Here is a 14781-nt window from a genome sequence, read left to right as displayed (position 1 = left end):
CTGAGTGATGTTAGTGTACTAACACTGTACTAACACCAACAACTTAAAAACTGTAGACAAAATATTGTCAGGTCAGCAGCCTAAAATAAATAAATAAATAATGATTTGTTATAGATTCAAATATCCAACTGTATATACATTGAATACGTTCCTTTTGACATTTTAAGTACAATTTCCTGATTACTCTTACTTTTTCTTCAGTAAGATTTTTAAAGCATGAATTTTACGTGTCAGTCAGTATGTTAGTGCGGTAATAGTACCACGAGTAGTCACGAAGATATGGAAAGTTCATATTTAATAAGGAACCTTCAAAGAGAAACTTGGAATAACTCTGTAAAAAGAAAATACAAAGTTGCAAAGTACAAGCAAACAGTAAAGGGAAACCTTGAGATTTACAAATCACTCCGTGTCCTTTTAAATCACATTGCTGAACACGTATTGTATTCTATACAAAACCATGACAGGCACTTCATTCATAATCAGTTTCCTGTGTTTACAACCTGCACATACATAACCTCAGTTAACTGACAGCTGAAAAAGTGTGTCCACTGAACTTCCAACTGTTTAATGTGTCAAATGTCTTCATTAGGTAGTTTCATTATGGTCCCTGTAATCCATTAATGCACTGATGACTGAAAAAACAGGTGACAATAAAGTGGGACAGATAATTAAATAAAACGGTTGGACAAATAGCACACCTCGAAGACACAATGTTAAATTATCCTCAAGTTCAAGCTTGTCATAACACTGGGAAGATTTTGACATTGAATTTAAAACACCAATGTTTAAGTACATACTGAATATTCTAAACCCAGACAGAAGTAGGTTGGAGTCATGAGGTCTTGGAGGAATGCATCAAGTCTCTGCATTAAAAACAAACAAAAAAAACTTTCTCTCTTGAATCTGGGGAAATTTCAGCAATGTAATGCCCGAGTTTTCGCCTCCATTTGAGGTGCACATTTATCAATATCTAACTTTGCATTTGCTCTGATTTCTCTCTACAAGTAGAAGGATGCAGGGACTCAAGGGCACTTCAGCAGGGCAGATGTTTGGGGCCCGAAATAGTTTTGAATTTCTCACGCTTCATTACAGTCTCACTAACCGAGACACCCACTGTCCAAATTTCCTGATACCAGCACTGTTGCAACAACACAACAGCTCAGAGTAAACAACTGGGTTCATTAACTTTACAAGCACTGAGATCTCAATCAGGAAATGCAACGATATTCACCGTTTATCAAGACAGAAACAATCTGCAAATGATATAAATTCTACAACAGTAACAGTTATGTCACCATTAAAGAATAAGTCTGATGCAACTGTGATGGATTTTGCATTTTTATCAATTATGGTATCAGTTAAGAGAGAGACTGAAATTTAAGTTTAAATGTGAATCAACATCCAGTGAAGAAAACTTGCTCGATTTTTTTTTTTGCAGCAACTGTTAAAAAAAAAAATCACTTATAAATTACATCCTCATTTCAAATCAGAATAGTCACAACGAGTAAATGCTCACAGATAAAACACAAACAATACGTGGTCGTAAATGACTCGCAGTGTTTTAGCTTATCAGAGGTACCAGGTGGATGGGAGCGCTATTAGCACGGTGATGTAACACTGATCACATTATAGTGCAACTTAAATGAATGGCAGAATCACAATCACAATCATTCATGTCAATATGATGAAATAAGTCGACAGAAAATCAACTGGCAGCATGGTCATTTTTAAACTGTTTATTCTTTGAAGGAAAAAATTAATTTCCTGGTTCCAGCTTCTCAGATATGAATATTTCCTGCTCGTCGTTGTCTTACAATAGTAGAAATATTTTGGGGTTTAGAATTGTAGAAGTCATCTTAGGCTCTGGAATCTTGTGACATTTTATAGACCAAACAAATCAGTAAAATATATGTATATATTCTTAAGCCCACGCCCATGCATTTCTAGTGTGAAGTCTTTGAGTACATTTGCATTCTAGCCCCCATACACTCATACAGCATCACCCAGTTACAGTGGTCCAAATCCCATCCATCTGGTACCTAAGTAAGGTAAAATAAACCCTAATAAGTACTTGCAAATATTTGGCCCAGGACCTGATACCCACTGACGGGTACATGCAGTCCACAAGACAGGACTACCTGATGATGTAGTAGTATTTCAGGCAACTGTGGTGAATTTCCTTGAGATGTTTCCCACCAAATCTGGCTCATTTCTCCAAAGTCCTACACACAGTAACTCCGTCAACTTTGCTGCATACAGCCTTGGTCAGGGCAAGGAAAAGGACTTCCATCCACTGACCACAACAGCACATGGCAGAGTGTGTGGCAGGGTGTGTCAAAATTTAGGATTCACTCTCACCAGTTTACAAACGTCTGATTCTGAACAGTATAAAGTGCTAATGACAGCAGATTGACAAGTACTTCTTTGGATGTAGTTTGGACGGATTAGGATGGATGCAGAAGCTCTAACAGGGCTCCAACTGCTCCAAAGTAACCCTAAAAAAAAACAACAACAAAAGCAGCACAAGACAGTAGTTATAAATCAGAGCCCATCAAAGCAAGAAAGTACATTTCTGGTCTCTGAGCTGAATGGATGGTAGAGCTACTTACCTCGTGCCGTAGAAAGAGGGCTTTGAGCTGGCCTTTGGACCAGTAGTCCATGGCGTAGGCCAACAGCTTCATAGAGAGGGTGTTCACTCTTAGGAAGTTCCCAACAAACACCACCCTCTCAATGTTCTTAGTAAAGAAAGAGAAGGGGCGTAAAATAATTAGGGCAACGGGCAACCTGATGATCTCAAAACAGTAAAAACACAACAGACAAATACCACCCATGTGTCAACCTGTGGATATTTTCACCTCTGTAAAGTCTGCTAAGGCAGTAATACAACACCAAAGTCGAGCTAAGAAATTTGACCATTCTCTAGGTTGCTAATATCATTATGATCGTAATGAAACTGGCTGCCCCATGAACAAAGCAACTTGACTACAGATTACTGTGTGTTTGAAACCTGTTGCTTTGCTAAATTACAAAACACATCTCATTCAGTCGGTAAAGCAGCTTACCTCCCCTTCGCCTTCATAGCCCTGTACAATGCTGCTTGATCAAGACGCCACAAGGCAGCACCGTAAAGAGGCTGAACGCAAAGAGGAAACAGACAACAGGGACACTGGAGGGGAAAGGGTTTTTCCACCCACTGGCTGATGCAAAGTCGAACTGGTACCAAAATTCTAACCCCCCATCACGAACCTCATTGAGAGCACACATCCGGGTGATGGAGCCGATGTTGTTAGTGATGGTGACCAGCGTTGCTCTGGCCAGGTCTTCTTTGGACACCGACTCTCTCTTCTCTTTGGACATCATGTTGCCAAAACTATGAAATCAAAGCATGAAACATATTAGATGAGCAGTTTTAAGGATCAGACTGTGGATGAAAAGGTCTCGCTCAGAATGCATCAAACTGAAATCAAGGCTTCTTGTTTTCACCCTGGGACAGGAGACGGAGTAAATTTAGCTCTGTCCTGGATCTCAGCTTCATTAAGGCTGTGATTCTGTTTATGCTGGCATCCACCACAAACAGGCTTGTGAGCTACAGTACGAAAAGAAATGCTGCTGTAAACCGCACCTTGAGGCTACAGCCCAGCCTGGCAGTCCAAACCTCTCATAGTCTCCTCCATAAATGTCCCGAACCAGCTTGTCCACACGGGTACTCTCCCCCTGAGAAGCCATTTCTAGGGCCTCCTCGAAAGTAGAGCAGCCAGTCAGAAGGCAACACAGGCCCAGGAAGGTCCCACCCCCGAGGCTGTGAAAGCACAGATTAACAGAGAGATAACGCATCAACTATTAATACTGTAGCAATGTAAAATACACCAAACTGGAATACAACTTCTCACTTGAAGTTTAAAATTAAGTACAATGTGGAATTTAGGAAATAAAGTCAAATAAAACACTTATTATGCAGATTCTACAGACTCTCGATTCAAATGAACTCTGAATCTAGTTTTCCTTCCCCAGCACACAGGACAGAAGGCCATTATGTCGAGGAAAAGCAAAAAGCTCATGGTTACCGTTCAAAGCCACCAGACAGAGAAACCACACGTGAAAACAAACCAGTGGAGAGAGTAGGAGGAAGAAAAGAAAAACTTACTTAAAACACCAAAAGCCAAACTGTCACTTTAAATAACTTAATTCAAAATTGAAAATGAACCGAAATCAAACTGACAAAGGACCATTTTGCTTTGGCTCACAAGCAAACAATTGTTACAGGAAGTGGTTTGGTCACTGACACCTAAAAAAAAACCTACTGCTGCTTTTCACACCAAGGCACCAGGCCACCCACCAAACCAGACTCCCTGAATCACTTTCACCTCATATCAGCCTGTGTATGCTTGACTGGTCACTTTTAGATTTTTGGTCTTTGTTCTGTTTTTCCACCGACATCTGGAGCAAGTAACACAAACCAAAATATCCTACATGTGTAAAGCTGTACTCGACAAATAAAGTTTTGTTGGTTTATTTTCCTCATTCTTTTACTTATTTACTTAAGACTGTAGAATATAATCTGACCTCCATACAACTGCTTTAGTCAGTCATCGGCGTCAGATGAAGGCTCCACTCATCATCAAAGTAAATTAAAAACTCAAGAATATCTTGTGTGGTATTTTTAGACTTTGCTTTATGTGTCAAATCCTTGTAAAATTGCTGTACACAGACAGATATTCCACAGAAGTTTCCTCAGTTCTTTCTACAGGAATTGATTTCTTCATATATGTATGTATGATATTCATGACACTGATTTATTCTTTGACACTGATGATGTCCCCTGTTAACAGTGTTATTAAAATCTGAACTTGTGCCGGAGGATTTTAAGAATATTTTAAGAATAACACATTACAGTACATTATTTAAGAAATACTGGCCAATTACACTGTAAACAAACAGAACTTTGCTCTGAGTCAGGTGATAATTCTCTGTGGTATCATCTCAATGAGCAATGTTTTTAATATACAGGAAGTATGTTCAGAGTTAAGCTGCTGCAAAGGCATCAGGAACACAAAATACTAAAATGTAAACAACTCAGCGATATATAAGTAAATTCTAACCCTGTAAAAACTCATTTTCACGGAGCATATCACTGTGAGCCTCTAAATACAACAGCCAGCCTTATCAGTTATCCATCAAAGAGTGAACGTTTTCCTTCCTAACAACCTGTATGAACTGTAAAATGACTAATAACCTGTGCACAGCAAATCTCCATCACTGATAATTACCTGGTCCCAGTGACTCGTTTGTAGTTGTTCTCAGAGTAGACGGCTAGGATGCTGACCCCGGACCCTATGTTGACCAGCAGCAGAGGATAGGGGTTCTCCAGTGTGTAGGGCCTCTGGATGCAGTGATCGGGGTCTGTGGGGTTTTCAAAGTAGTAGCACTCAGAGGGGCCACTGGACATCACCGAGTCGATGTACAACACCCCCCGAATTAAACAGTCCAGCTCATCCAGCTTGTGAAGCTGCAGGTCTGCCATCTTTTTTTTTTATGTTGACAGAAAAAGAGAACATGGATAACATCACCGAGAGGATGTGGTCAGGACAACACAGAGGCAGGAAACTGGGGGAGGAGGGAAAGCAGGGGGCAAAAAACAGGAACCTTCTTTACACATCTTTTTGATTCCTCTTGTGACTAAAACCTACAAGTTACCACTGCTTTTTTTTCTTTCCTGGTATGTTCTATGTATATCCCTCTGTACAGAGCACATATCAGCCTTTATATGCAAGGTGAAACGGTGCAACCACCAGGATTTATCTTATTGTCACTGCTGTCAAGTTTGTAACTTAGAACTAATAGATAAGTTACGACTGCCCTCTGTGCTGCAGAAAGAAACTGAGGCTAACAATGTGATATGAAGTGAATTTTCTTTGTTTCTCGCTCAATATGAGACATCTAAAACAATGTCCTTTTTTCCCTGATATCCACTATTAGTATTGCTACATGTTTAGCTGTAATTTCAGGTGCGAATATGTTATCACCTCAAAATTCTCTCTATCATTTCCTTCCGGTCTACCCTCATTGTCCAGCCTGTAAAAGCAAACAAAAAGCATAACACTGCAGACGCACCGTGCGGAAATCAGACTCGAACTTGTACGCCCCCCCTCCAGTGGCGCACAGTGTAGTGTGAAGGCTGGAGAAGTGCTTGTTGCGGCCCATCTGCAGGAAGGCCGGCAGGTCATGCGTGGGGAAGCGGATGAAGTGCAGGTTGCCCGTCCTGCCGCACAGCGTAAGGTCCTGCAGCTCCAGGTGCACATCCCTGATGCCCGTTTTGCCATAGGCGGTGTTGGAGGTGAGGTAGCGCCGGATGCTCTTCAGGTTCTCCACCTCTTCCTGCTCCTCCTCTGCTGTGATGTCTTTGGGCTCGAAGTACACCAGCTTCACCAGAGTGCCTCCAATGTCCATCCCAAACCACGGAAATGCTGCATTACGTGAAATAATATATGCAATAAAAATGATTCCCAATCAAACATTTTGACCAAAAACATCTATTACGTTGAATGATACTAAAATATATATCTTCAGTGTCTAACGGCTTAATGACAGTGGAGACAAACAGAGATGATGACTCAATGATGGCCCACATAAAGGCAAGCAGCTCCATCCACAGGAGCAACAGCACAGCGTGTACCGCGAACGCCATCTTGTTGCAAAATAGATCCTGACTATTTACTGCCACTACAGCTCCCGATATTACATTGTAATACCAATGCCAAATTAATTTAGTCCGTTTTTGCATCATCCCAGCACATTATACGGGCTTTTTAACTTTTATTTAGAGGAATTTATGCAGCCCACTCCACGATTTTCTTTTCAAATCTATAATTTTACCGACTGCCTTCCGTGGGGAACGCCTCTGATTTTTTTTTTTTTTTGTGTGTATGTGTACGCGCAACGGTGCCTTTCCCAGTAAATACACTAAGCCCAGGGTAGAACCGTTAACACCTACGCGGCCTTGTTTTCTTCACCGAGTCGGTCCGATGCCTCGTCGTCGAGCTGGAGGTCCGCCGCTCAGATGTGGCTCTTCCGGCCGTCGCAGCCGCCTCATTGTTGGGATCATTTCTGAAATAGCCGGGCATCTCCTTGTTGGAGCGCGGCTGCTTCGTGGGCGTTTCGTCTTCGTCGATAGTATCATCGTCGCGCTGGTGGCCATTGAGCGCCATTTAAAGGACTAGTTAACTACATATATGCTGTAGTTTATGATAAATTAAACCATTAAAAGTCAGCGATTTGCGCGAATTATAAAATCCGGGGATAGATAAGCTAGCTAATTAGCCAACTAAGTGGGTGTATCGTTGCGGCTGAGGTACATGGCTTATTTATCTACGCTGTCAAGACTGAGGGGGCGGGGTTAGCGAGTGATTGAAAGGAGCCAGCACCAATGAGAGTGCGAATCGGTCAGCCCACAGTATTTAAAAGGAGCCTGATGTCACATTGTCTTGATTTTGTTGAACAAAAAACGTTGTCGACAAAATCTTTGCCATTAAAATACAAATTTCTTGAGATAATACGGTTATCATTGACTGTTCTGTCCATGTGTCCCAGAGCGCCATGACAATGTGACATTACATTATCTACACCAGTGATGTTGTTACTGTGACATGACACAGTATATATATATATATATATATATATATATATATATATATATATATATATATATATATATATAGTATATATATATATATATATATATATATAGTGTAAAGGGCCTATGAGTCTCTGATTAAAAAAATGTCATCGCCCTTGCTCTGTGTGACAGTCTAAGGAAGTTGGGGGGAAAAGCAGAAATTGAAATTTTATGGATCTGACATTAACTCATGTTTCCTCTACATGTAATTCAAAATGCACATTCAATGAAGGAATTTTTCTTTTTTGTAATTTCAGGTTTATTGATGAAATTGGTGGAGTGCATAGCTAGAGACAGTGCACACAAATTTAGATAAAACTTCAGATGAGATTATAATTCACACTTTACGTGAATCATACTGACAAAACATTTCATCTCTGCAGCTCAAAAATACTTTTAAAATGTGCAAAACCCTCTAAATTACCCCCCCCCCAACAATGCCATTTACAATAAACACTCTTACCTCACAGAACATGACACAGTCATCTTGTTTCTATTTAAAAGGAGAGGAAATCCTATATTAAAATGAAATATCTCTGACACTTACACCAGTTGATAACATAGTATGGTGTCTAGACCAGTGGTTGTCAAAGGAACTGCCAAGCATGCAGCAAGATTACATTTTCTTAGTACCTTTTTAATAATGTCTTCCTGTAATAAAAATCTGGGCAATGTTGACATGTACTACATTTTTATGTTTTCAAATATCAAAACATACCAAAAATCATCAAAATAAACGTTTAAAATCACAGTTAAATATAATGCGGTATTAACACACGTTCTGTCTCAGAAAGAAACTGGGGGACAGAGCCATGAAAGAAAAGTTGCTACCAAGGACTGCCATGGTTTCAAAAAAGTTTGAAAACCACTGGTCTAGACTATGAACCAGATAAAACTGCAAAATGCGTAATACCATGTTTGGCTGATTCATTGAGTGCTGAATATCTCAGACATTGTGAATGCTGTGGAATGTTTTTGACACATCAGTCCATTCTTAAAACACATAATTAGATACATATATAGAGTATAGATATATTATATATATGTACAAATAAATACAGACAGTGCATAAGTCATCATTTACAGCCCATTTCCCACCATCAACAGGAAAAGAGAATGTGTGTGATGCTGGTACCCTTTCTTCCACAATCCACATTCAGTAAAATTCAGTAAAATTCAGGTCCTTGATACACTAGCCAACAGACTTATCTTCAAAGTGCTTATCAGACAAGTGAACATACAAACCTTTCTATCATTAATAAAGAGCCTCAGTCTGTCTTTACAAACCAAATATGTGCAGCATAAATAACCTGAGACCTCAACAAAGCTCCAAGACGTTCCCTAACTAGAATAAGAAGGGTAAATTTGGTTTTTGCTCACTAGGTAAAATTTCAATCAACATTAACATAATAGAGCACAGTCCAACTTAACAACAGACTTGCAATTAATGACATGATCAAAGGTCTAGCAGCTACTATTACAATAGATAATTATTAAACAGCTGCCTCATGCAATCCCAGTCCAGTGACTACAATAAGGCACAATACCCTTAAGATCCTCTTTTAAAAGCCTTAAAGCCTAATCTTCTCTTTCTTTAAAGGTATTAAATCCCTTTAATTCTTAAACTTCCATGCCATGAGCAGTGCAAAGGCGCCCACTCCTGCAGCTGTCAGAATGTACTTTGAATTTGCTGGCAGGGTGCGAGAGGTCGTCTTCTCCTCTGAATCCGGCAGCGTTTTCAGGCCTGGTGCAGGCTCAGAGGGGTGCTTGCTCTCACCAGAGGGAGTGATTAGACTCGAGGGAGTGATTTCTCTGGCTGCTTCACCATTGATGATTTGAGCCTGTGGTGCTGAGATCTGGCCGTCTAGGTTAAGGATGGACGGCTCCTCTGATACTTGCACCACATTCACCCGCACCACCTGCATTTCCAGACTCTGACAGGGAGATTCGTAGTGGTTCTCCTCTGGTTCGTTATGTGCAATGCCATTCTCCTGGCATGACAGCCCAGAAGAGACCGGTTCAGCATCGCTTATTTCCAGACGCTCACTATTGCCTGAGTAGGGCTCCTCAGGCAGGTTGTGTGCGGGAATAGTAGGACTGTCATGATTTTGTGGCTGGATGCTGATGAGTTGGCCAGGCTTGCTCAGACACAGAGTGTTGTCATCTAAGAGAGAGGCGTCCAACCCAGCAGCACCAGGCAGGAGGGAGGCTGAAGCTGCTGTTTCTGTCTGAGGCCTGTTTTCAACAGCCTGCAGGAGAAATTGATGATGATGAGATTTAGGTAGCAAATACACCTAAGTTTGTGTGCACCATAAAGTCTTATTGGCAGGTGCATCACATCAACAAATAGAATATCCTAATTTGATATTTACCTGTGTAGTAGAAGGTTCAGATGTCTCCTCAGGTTCCAGGACAACAACAGGTATTTTGTCAAAAGGAGGGGCAGTGTCCTGGACTGGAGGCCTCTCTGGGGTCAAAGAGGATCCATCGGTCACATCTGAGCTGGCCTGAGTTGGAGAGGGACTCTGTGGTGGTCTGACCTCTGTGGTTGTCGTTATTGTTTGGGGAAGATCTGGTTGGGACAAACTGTCTGTTTCACAATGCTCAACAGGACGGGAACGTGGAGGAGTCGCCACAGAGTTGACTGAAACATTGTTCTGTCCTTCCCTCGCCTCATCAGGAGTCACACCATTTTCAACAGAGATATCCTGGATTTCTGATTCAGAGTTTTCCTCTGGCTCCTGGTGGGTTTTAAACTCCCTCTGTGGTGGTGATGGTGGGGTGCTGGCTGGAGTGTGAGGGGTCTCAGGAGAAGGAGGAGGTGTTGATGGAGGGGGTGCCACTTCAATCTGAGTTGACTGTGGAGGATCAGGAACAGGCTCGGGTGGGGAAACAGCCTCTGGTACATGGGCTGCTGAGCTCTGGGCTTGTGGATGAACAGGGGTTTCCAGAGGGGGCGATGCCTGAACAGCTGGCTCAGGAGGAGCTGACGGTTCAGCCGGGTGAGCAACAGCTGCCTGAGTGTTTCCTCCGCTCTCTGGAACGGACAGATGACTGGCAGATGGTGCTGGATGGACGTGTGCCCTGATGACAGTTGCTGAAGGGGAGCTGGGGTTGGAATCTAGAAGCAAAACAAACAGTGCTCAACTTTCTCAGCCACTGAAAATGTTTGGTCACGAACGAGGATTATTCTGCACAGCCTGTTAAGAAAAATTCAGTGGACATTTTATGTTTTTATAGATTTAACTAGAAGGCTCTATTCTACTGTTTGTGAGAAGGCTGAGCCTAAACTCTGTGGTTTTCCAACAAACTTCAGTGGATCCATAATCAGACTCAATAGGACCCTAATTCATTTAACTTCTTGAATACCTCACACAATACACAGCCGATAGAGAAACTGAAAGACAACAGCAGTTTTAAGCAGCATATACTTTTAACAACATTAGATCCTTACGGTATAATATACGGTGCCAGGGAGATTAACTGACTTACTGTTAACTCCTCTCAGAGCGTTGTATTCAGCTCTGATCTCATCTGCTATAGCTGAGTGCTCACACGCTTCAAGCGCTTCGATGAACTGCTCCGGCCAGTTTTCTCTCCTCTTCAGACAGTCCAGAAGTAGCACCATGCCGTCATAATTCCCACAAGTCTCTCTTTTTGCCTCTATATTTTCCTAAAATTACATTTAATTAAAAAAACAAAACAAAAGGAAACATACATTAGTCTTGTAATTTGTCATTCAAAATATACTGTTACTTTCATCTCTGATAATAAACTTAACTGAATACAACTGTCAACATCCTGTCAAACAATAATCAAAGTTGAGCATCCTTGCCAAAAAATGTTTATTATGTTTATTATATCTCAAATGTTCATATCAATATTGGCCTCAGGTAAATAGCACACTGCTTACACCTTTTATTATCAGTGTTTCTCTAAATGCCTGTTTGGGATATATTTACATTATGACAGTAATAAAAATGTAAAAAAAAAAAAAACATTATACCTAATGAGACCTACCCTGTCGTGAGTAGTCAAACAAGGCAGATGGATGATTATCTCTCTCACTTTCACCTTGCTTACAATGGTTGGCATTTTCCGCCGCAGATATCCATTGTAGAGTTTGTCACTGGCAAACGACATCTGTGAAATCAGAGTGTGGACAAAAACGCAGAGATAGTGAAGACTGATACCCATGCCAGGTTTTTACTGGGTAATTTTGCAAAGGGGTATTTAAACAGATAGCACACTCTCCTGCATTGAAATGCATCAGTTGGCAATGCAGCTTGGCCACATTCCCTGATCTCTATGTTTCTCTTTTACCACATATGAAATGTGAAAGTACCTAAAAGCACAGTGAGGTAACCTGATCTTAGTAGCCAGTAATGATCAACGACACAGTAAGGGGACTTTTATTCTGTTGGGGATGAAACTGAAAGTGAAAGTGAAGACCAGTCATGGTGTAAAGAAAGGAAAATAATTTCTGTCTCATTTTCATTTTTCAAAAACACAGAATCTGACCTTTCTCTCCATCAAGGGGAGAAAAACATTCCTGCTTTTCAAGGTTGCAGCTGTTTGGAGTAAGAAGAAGGCGAACAGGCCCGAACTAGTCACTGATTAATCACCTCGATGTCTAGATTAATATTTGAACTTCATGTGCAGCATGAAAGTCTCAAACGTGTTCCTCCAAACGTGTCCACACACTCCCATGGCTGTGTAGGAATTTTTCCTCACTTAGGTCTTTAGGTAGTATTAGGCAGTGCTTCCACAGGTCACTTACAAGTGGGCCCTAAAAGCAATAGTTCACTGTCTGTATCAAGGACAGCTGGGAAGACGCTGGTAGACTCAAGCTGGCCCAGTACCAGTGGCCTGTGATAACAACCAAGGTCGTAAAGATACGATGATCTGAACTTCCAGTCGTAGGAGTGAACAGAGCTTTCATCTCTGAGACAGACTGTCTTCCCTTGGGAAAGAGTTGCATGAGAATAGATAATCTGAGTTAGGAGAAGGTGATTAAATGTTAAGAATTTGGTACCCAATACAATCTTCACAAACGTAAGGACAGGTGCTCTGGTCCCATAAAGAATGTCCTTATTCTGACATGGGGTAAATTTTGTAGGAGGACCTGTAAGGACGATAACCTCCAGAGTTGTGTGGCATTACAACAGCGTTAACTTGTACTGCTCATCTCTAGTCTCCTCAGCCGAGATTCAATAAATACTTATGCTTAAAACAGATATAGAAACTTCTTCCATCATGAATTAAACAGTGCCAAAGATTTCCATCACAGTGGCTTCTCAGGGTGAAATAGAAAGCTTGGGCGTACTTTTTTTTGTATTGAATACACCTTAAAACCTCCGCTTTGTTTGTACCTAAACAGTAAGCTAAAGTAATCTGTTGTCAGGTTCAGTCAGGGGAAACGTGTTCACAGGATATCGCCACTGACCACGTCAAACAGTTAAAGTTTAGTGTACATGTGGGACAGCAGCAGTTTGACTTTGTCTCAAAATGGAATAAATGTCAGAGGCAGCGACCAAAGAGCAAAGTCTTTCTCCTGGTATCATTAGCCCACAGAGGCCATGGTTTACCTGACACACGCACACACACAGCCTGTCAGGTAGACAAGCCTTTAAAGGAATGCAAACAGGTCTGTGTGAGTGTGCATTATTTGCAAGGGTGCATCTAAGTGTAAAGCGATGAGAGACTGCAGATTAACAAGACAGGGGAGGTGGTGTGAGACGCGGGGAAAGCACCTTGTCACAAGGGCAAATTATGCAGAGCTGAGCCAAATGAATGACCTCTAAACTGGTGGGTGAGGACAGTCCCTTTCCTGCCAGTGTCCTTGGCTTTCCAAGAGTCTGGGTCACATTTCATGCCTAACAGATCTATAAAATCTCACAACAACTCCTTCAGATCTTACTCTGATATGTCAAACAAAGCTCACAAGAAACGACAGACCTACCCAGAAGTGAAAGTAAAGACATTCAGGCATCAGTGCTGAATAATGAGAAAAGTTTTCAAGCTTACTTTTTGAACAAGAAAGTAGGGAACTGTTTTTAAAAAAAGGCTGCACACAAACAGCAAGGACAGTAGAAACTGGTCCTAGTCTATAAATTGCGTAAACATTTTGTAACAAAATACATTGTAAGCCTATGTAAGCCTAACAATTGACGAAGACTGGGAAGAATAAAAAAAAGGCTGTACATAAGCAACAAAGCAACGGACAGAAATATGTCAGAAACATGCCAACTAACAGGAATTACATGTTATAAGCTACTTTCCATAAATAATACGGCGCAACCTAGCTAATACCACCGCTGTTTCCTGACTTCGCAGGATATTTCCCTCTAAAATATTCAATGAAACGTGAGTCCTATGTAAATAGCCATTAGGGCTAGGTTATATATCGTAATATCATAATACATCAGAGCTCACCTTTCCTGTTTTGAAGACTCAGCAGTTCGTGCCTCCCTCTCCACTGAAACTCCTGCGCTCACTAAATTCTGCGCTGTCTCCCTCACACACACATCTGCGCGGAGGCGACCCTGTTCTCTATTTCTATTGGACAATGGTGCCGTCAATCAAATCGTGGACCAATACAAACGAGACTTGGACGCAGAAGAGGTGGGGCTTTCTTAATCTTGACCCTAACTCTTGATCTTTCCTCTGCTGTGATAGATGGCAGCAGACTGGATCGGGATTTCTGGTTTACATCTGTCTCTAATCCCTGATCCTAATCCTTTCGCATGGACAGAGAGGGGGAGAGGAGGGGATCAGCTGTGTTGTCTACGCATGACATTGAGAATTGAAAACCATATCACCAGTACATAACCACTACAATGTGATTTTTTTCATGATGAAAATAAAGCTGCGGAGGAAGTGTATCCAGATTCGTTTCTTAAGTAAAAGCAGCTACAATTCCATAATACAATTCCCACAAACCCATGTTCTCAGTCACCTTAAAGTACTTAAGTGCCTATAAAATACAATGCATATAGAGGATCACTTCCGCGTTCAAAAAGCTGCAGTTCCTCGGCTGCCGCTGGGGGCTGGCTCCAGAAGTGAGCAATTCTCCATTGACCCCCATGTTAAAATAGCTAACTTTACAG

The 14781-nt window shown here is 41.4% G+C and overlaps 2 protein-coding genes across 3 annotated transcripts; both read right to left on the bottom strand.

Moving 5' to 3' along the window:
- Positions 1–278: 278 nt before the first annotated feature.
- Positions 279–7378, bottom strand: pank2 (pantothenate kinase 2). 2 transcript variants are annotated; one of them, XM_041060043.1, is made up of 7 exons: positions 6992–7378; positions 6112–6464; positions 5268–5521; positions 3623–3799; positions 3247–3370; positions 2610–2735; positions 279–2495 (listed from the first exon to the last, which is right to left on the bottom strand). In XM_041060043.1, exons 1-7 carry the CDS (start codon positions 7203–7205, stop codon positions 2445–2447), a joined length of 1299 nt encoding a protein of 432 aa, XP_040915977.1. In that variant the 5' UTR covers positions 7206–7378; the 3' UTR covers positions 279–2444. The 2 variants fall into 2 exon arrangements, with proteins under 2 accessions (XP_040915977.1, XP_040915978.1); XM_041060044.1 differs by having other exon boundaries at positions 3656–3799.
- Positions 7379–7923: 545 nt separating this feature from the next.
- mavs (mitochondrial antiviral signaling protein) lies at positions 7924–14190 on the bottom strand. The gene is made up of 5 exons (XM_041061322.1): positions 14108–14190; positions 11693–11815; positions 11165–11345; positions 10045–10793; positions 7924–9921 (listed from the first exon to the last, which is right to left on the bottom strand). Exons 2-5 carry the CDS (start codon positions 11813–11815, stop codon positions 9286–9288), a joined length of 1689 nt encoding a protein of 562 aa, XP_040917256.1. The 5' UTR covers positions 14108–14190; the 3' UTR covers positions 7924–9285.
- Positions 14191–14781: the final 591 nt, after the last annotated feature.

Source organism: Toxotes jaculatrix, chromosome 17 (genome assembly GCF_017976425.1).
Source record: "Toxotes jaculatrix isolate fToxJac2 chromosome 17, fToxJac2.pri, whole genome shotgun sequence".
Classification (NCBI taxonomy): Eukaryota; Metazoa; Chordata; class Actinopteri; family Toxotidae; genus Toxotes; species Toxotes jaculatrix.
Note: the sequence above shows the minus strand (reverse complement) of the source record. Positions and strands in the feature narration are given on the sequence as shown.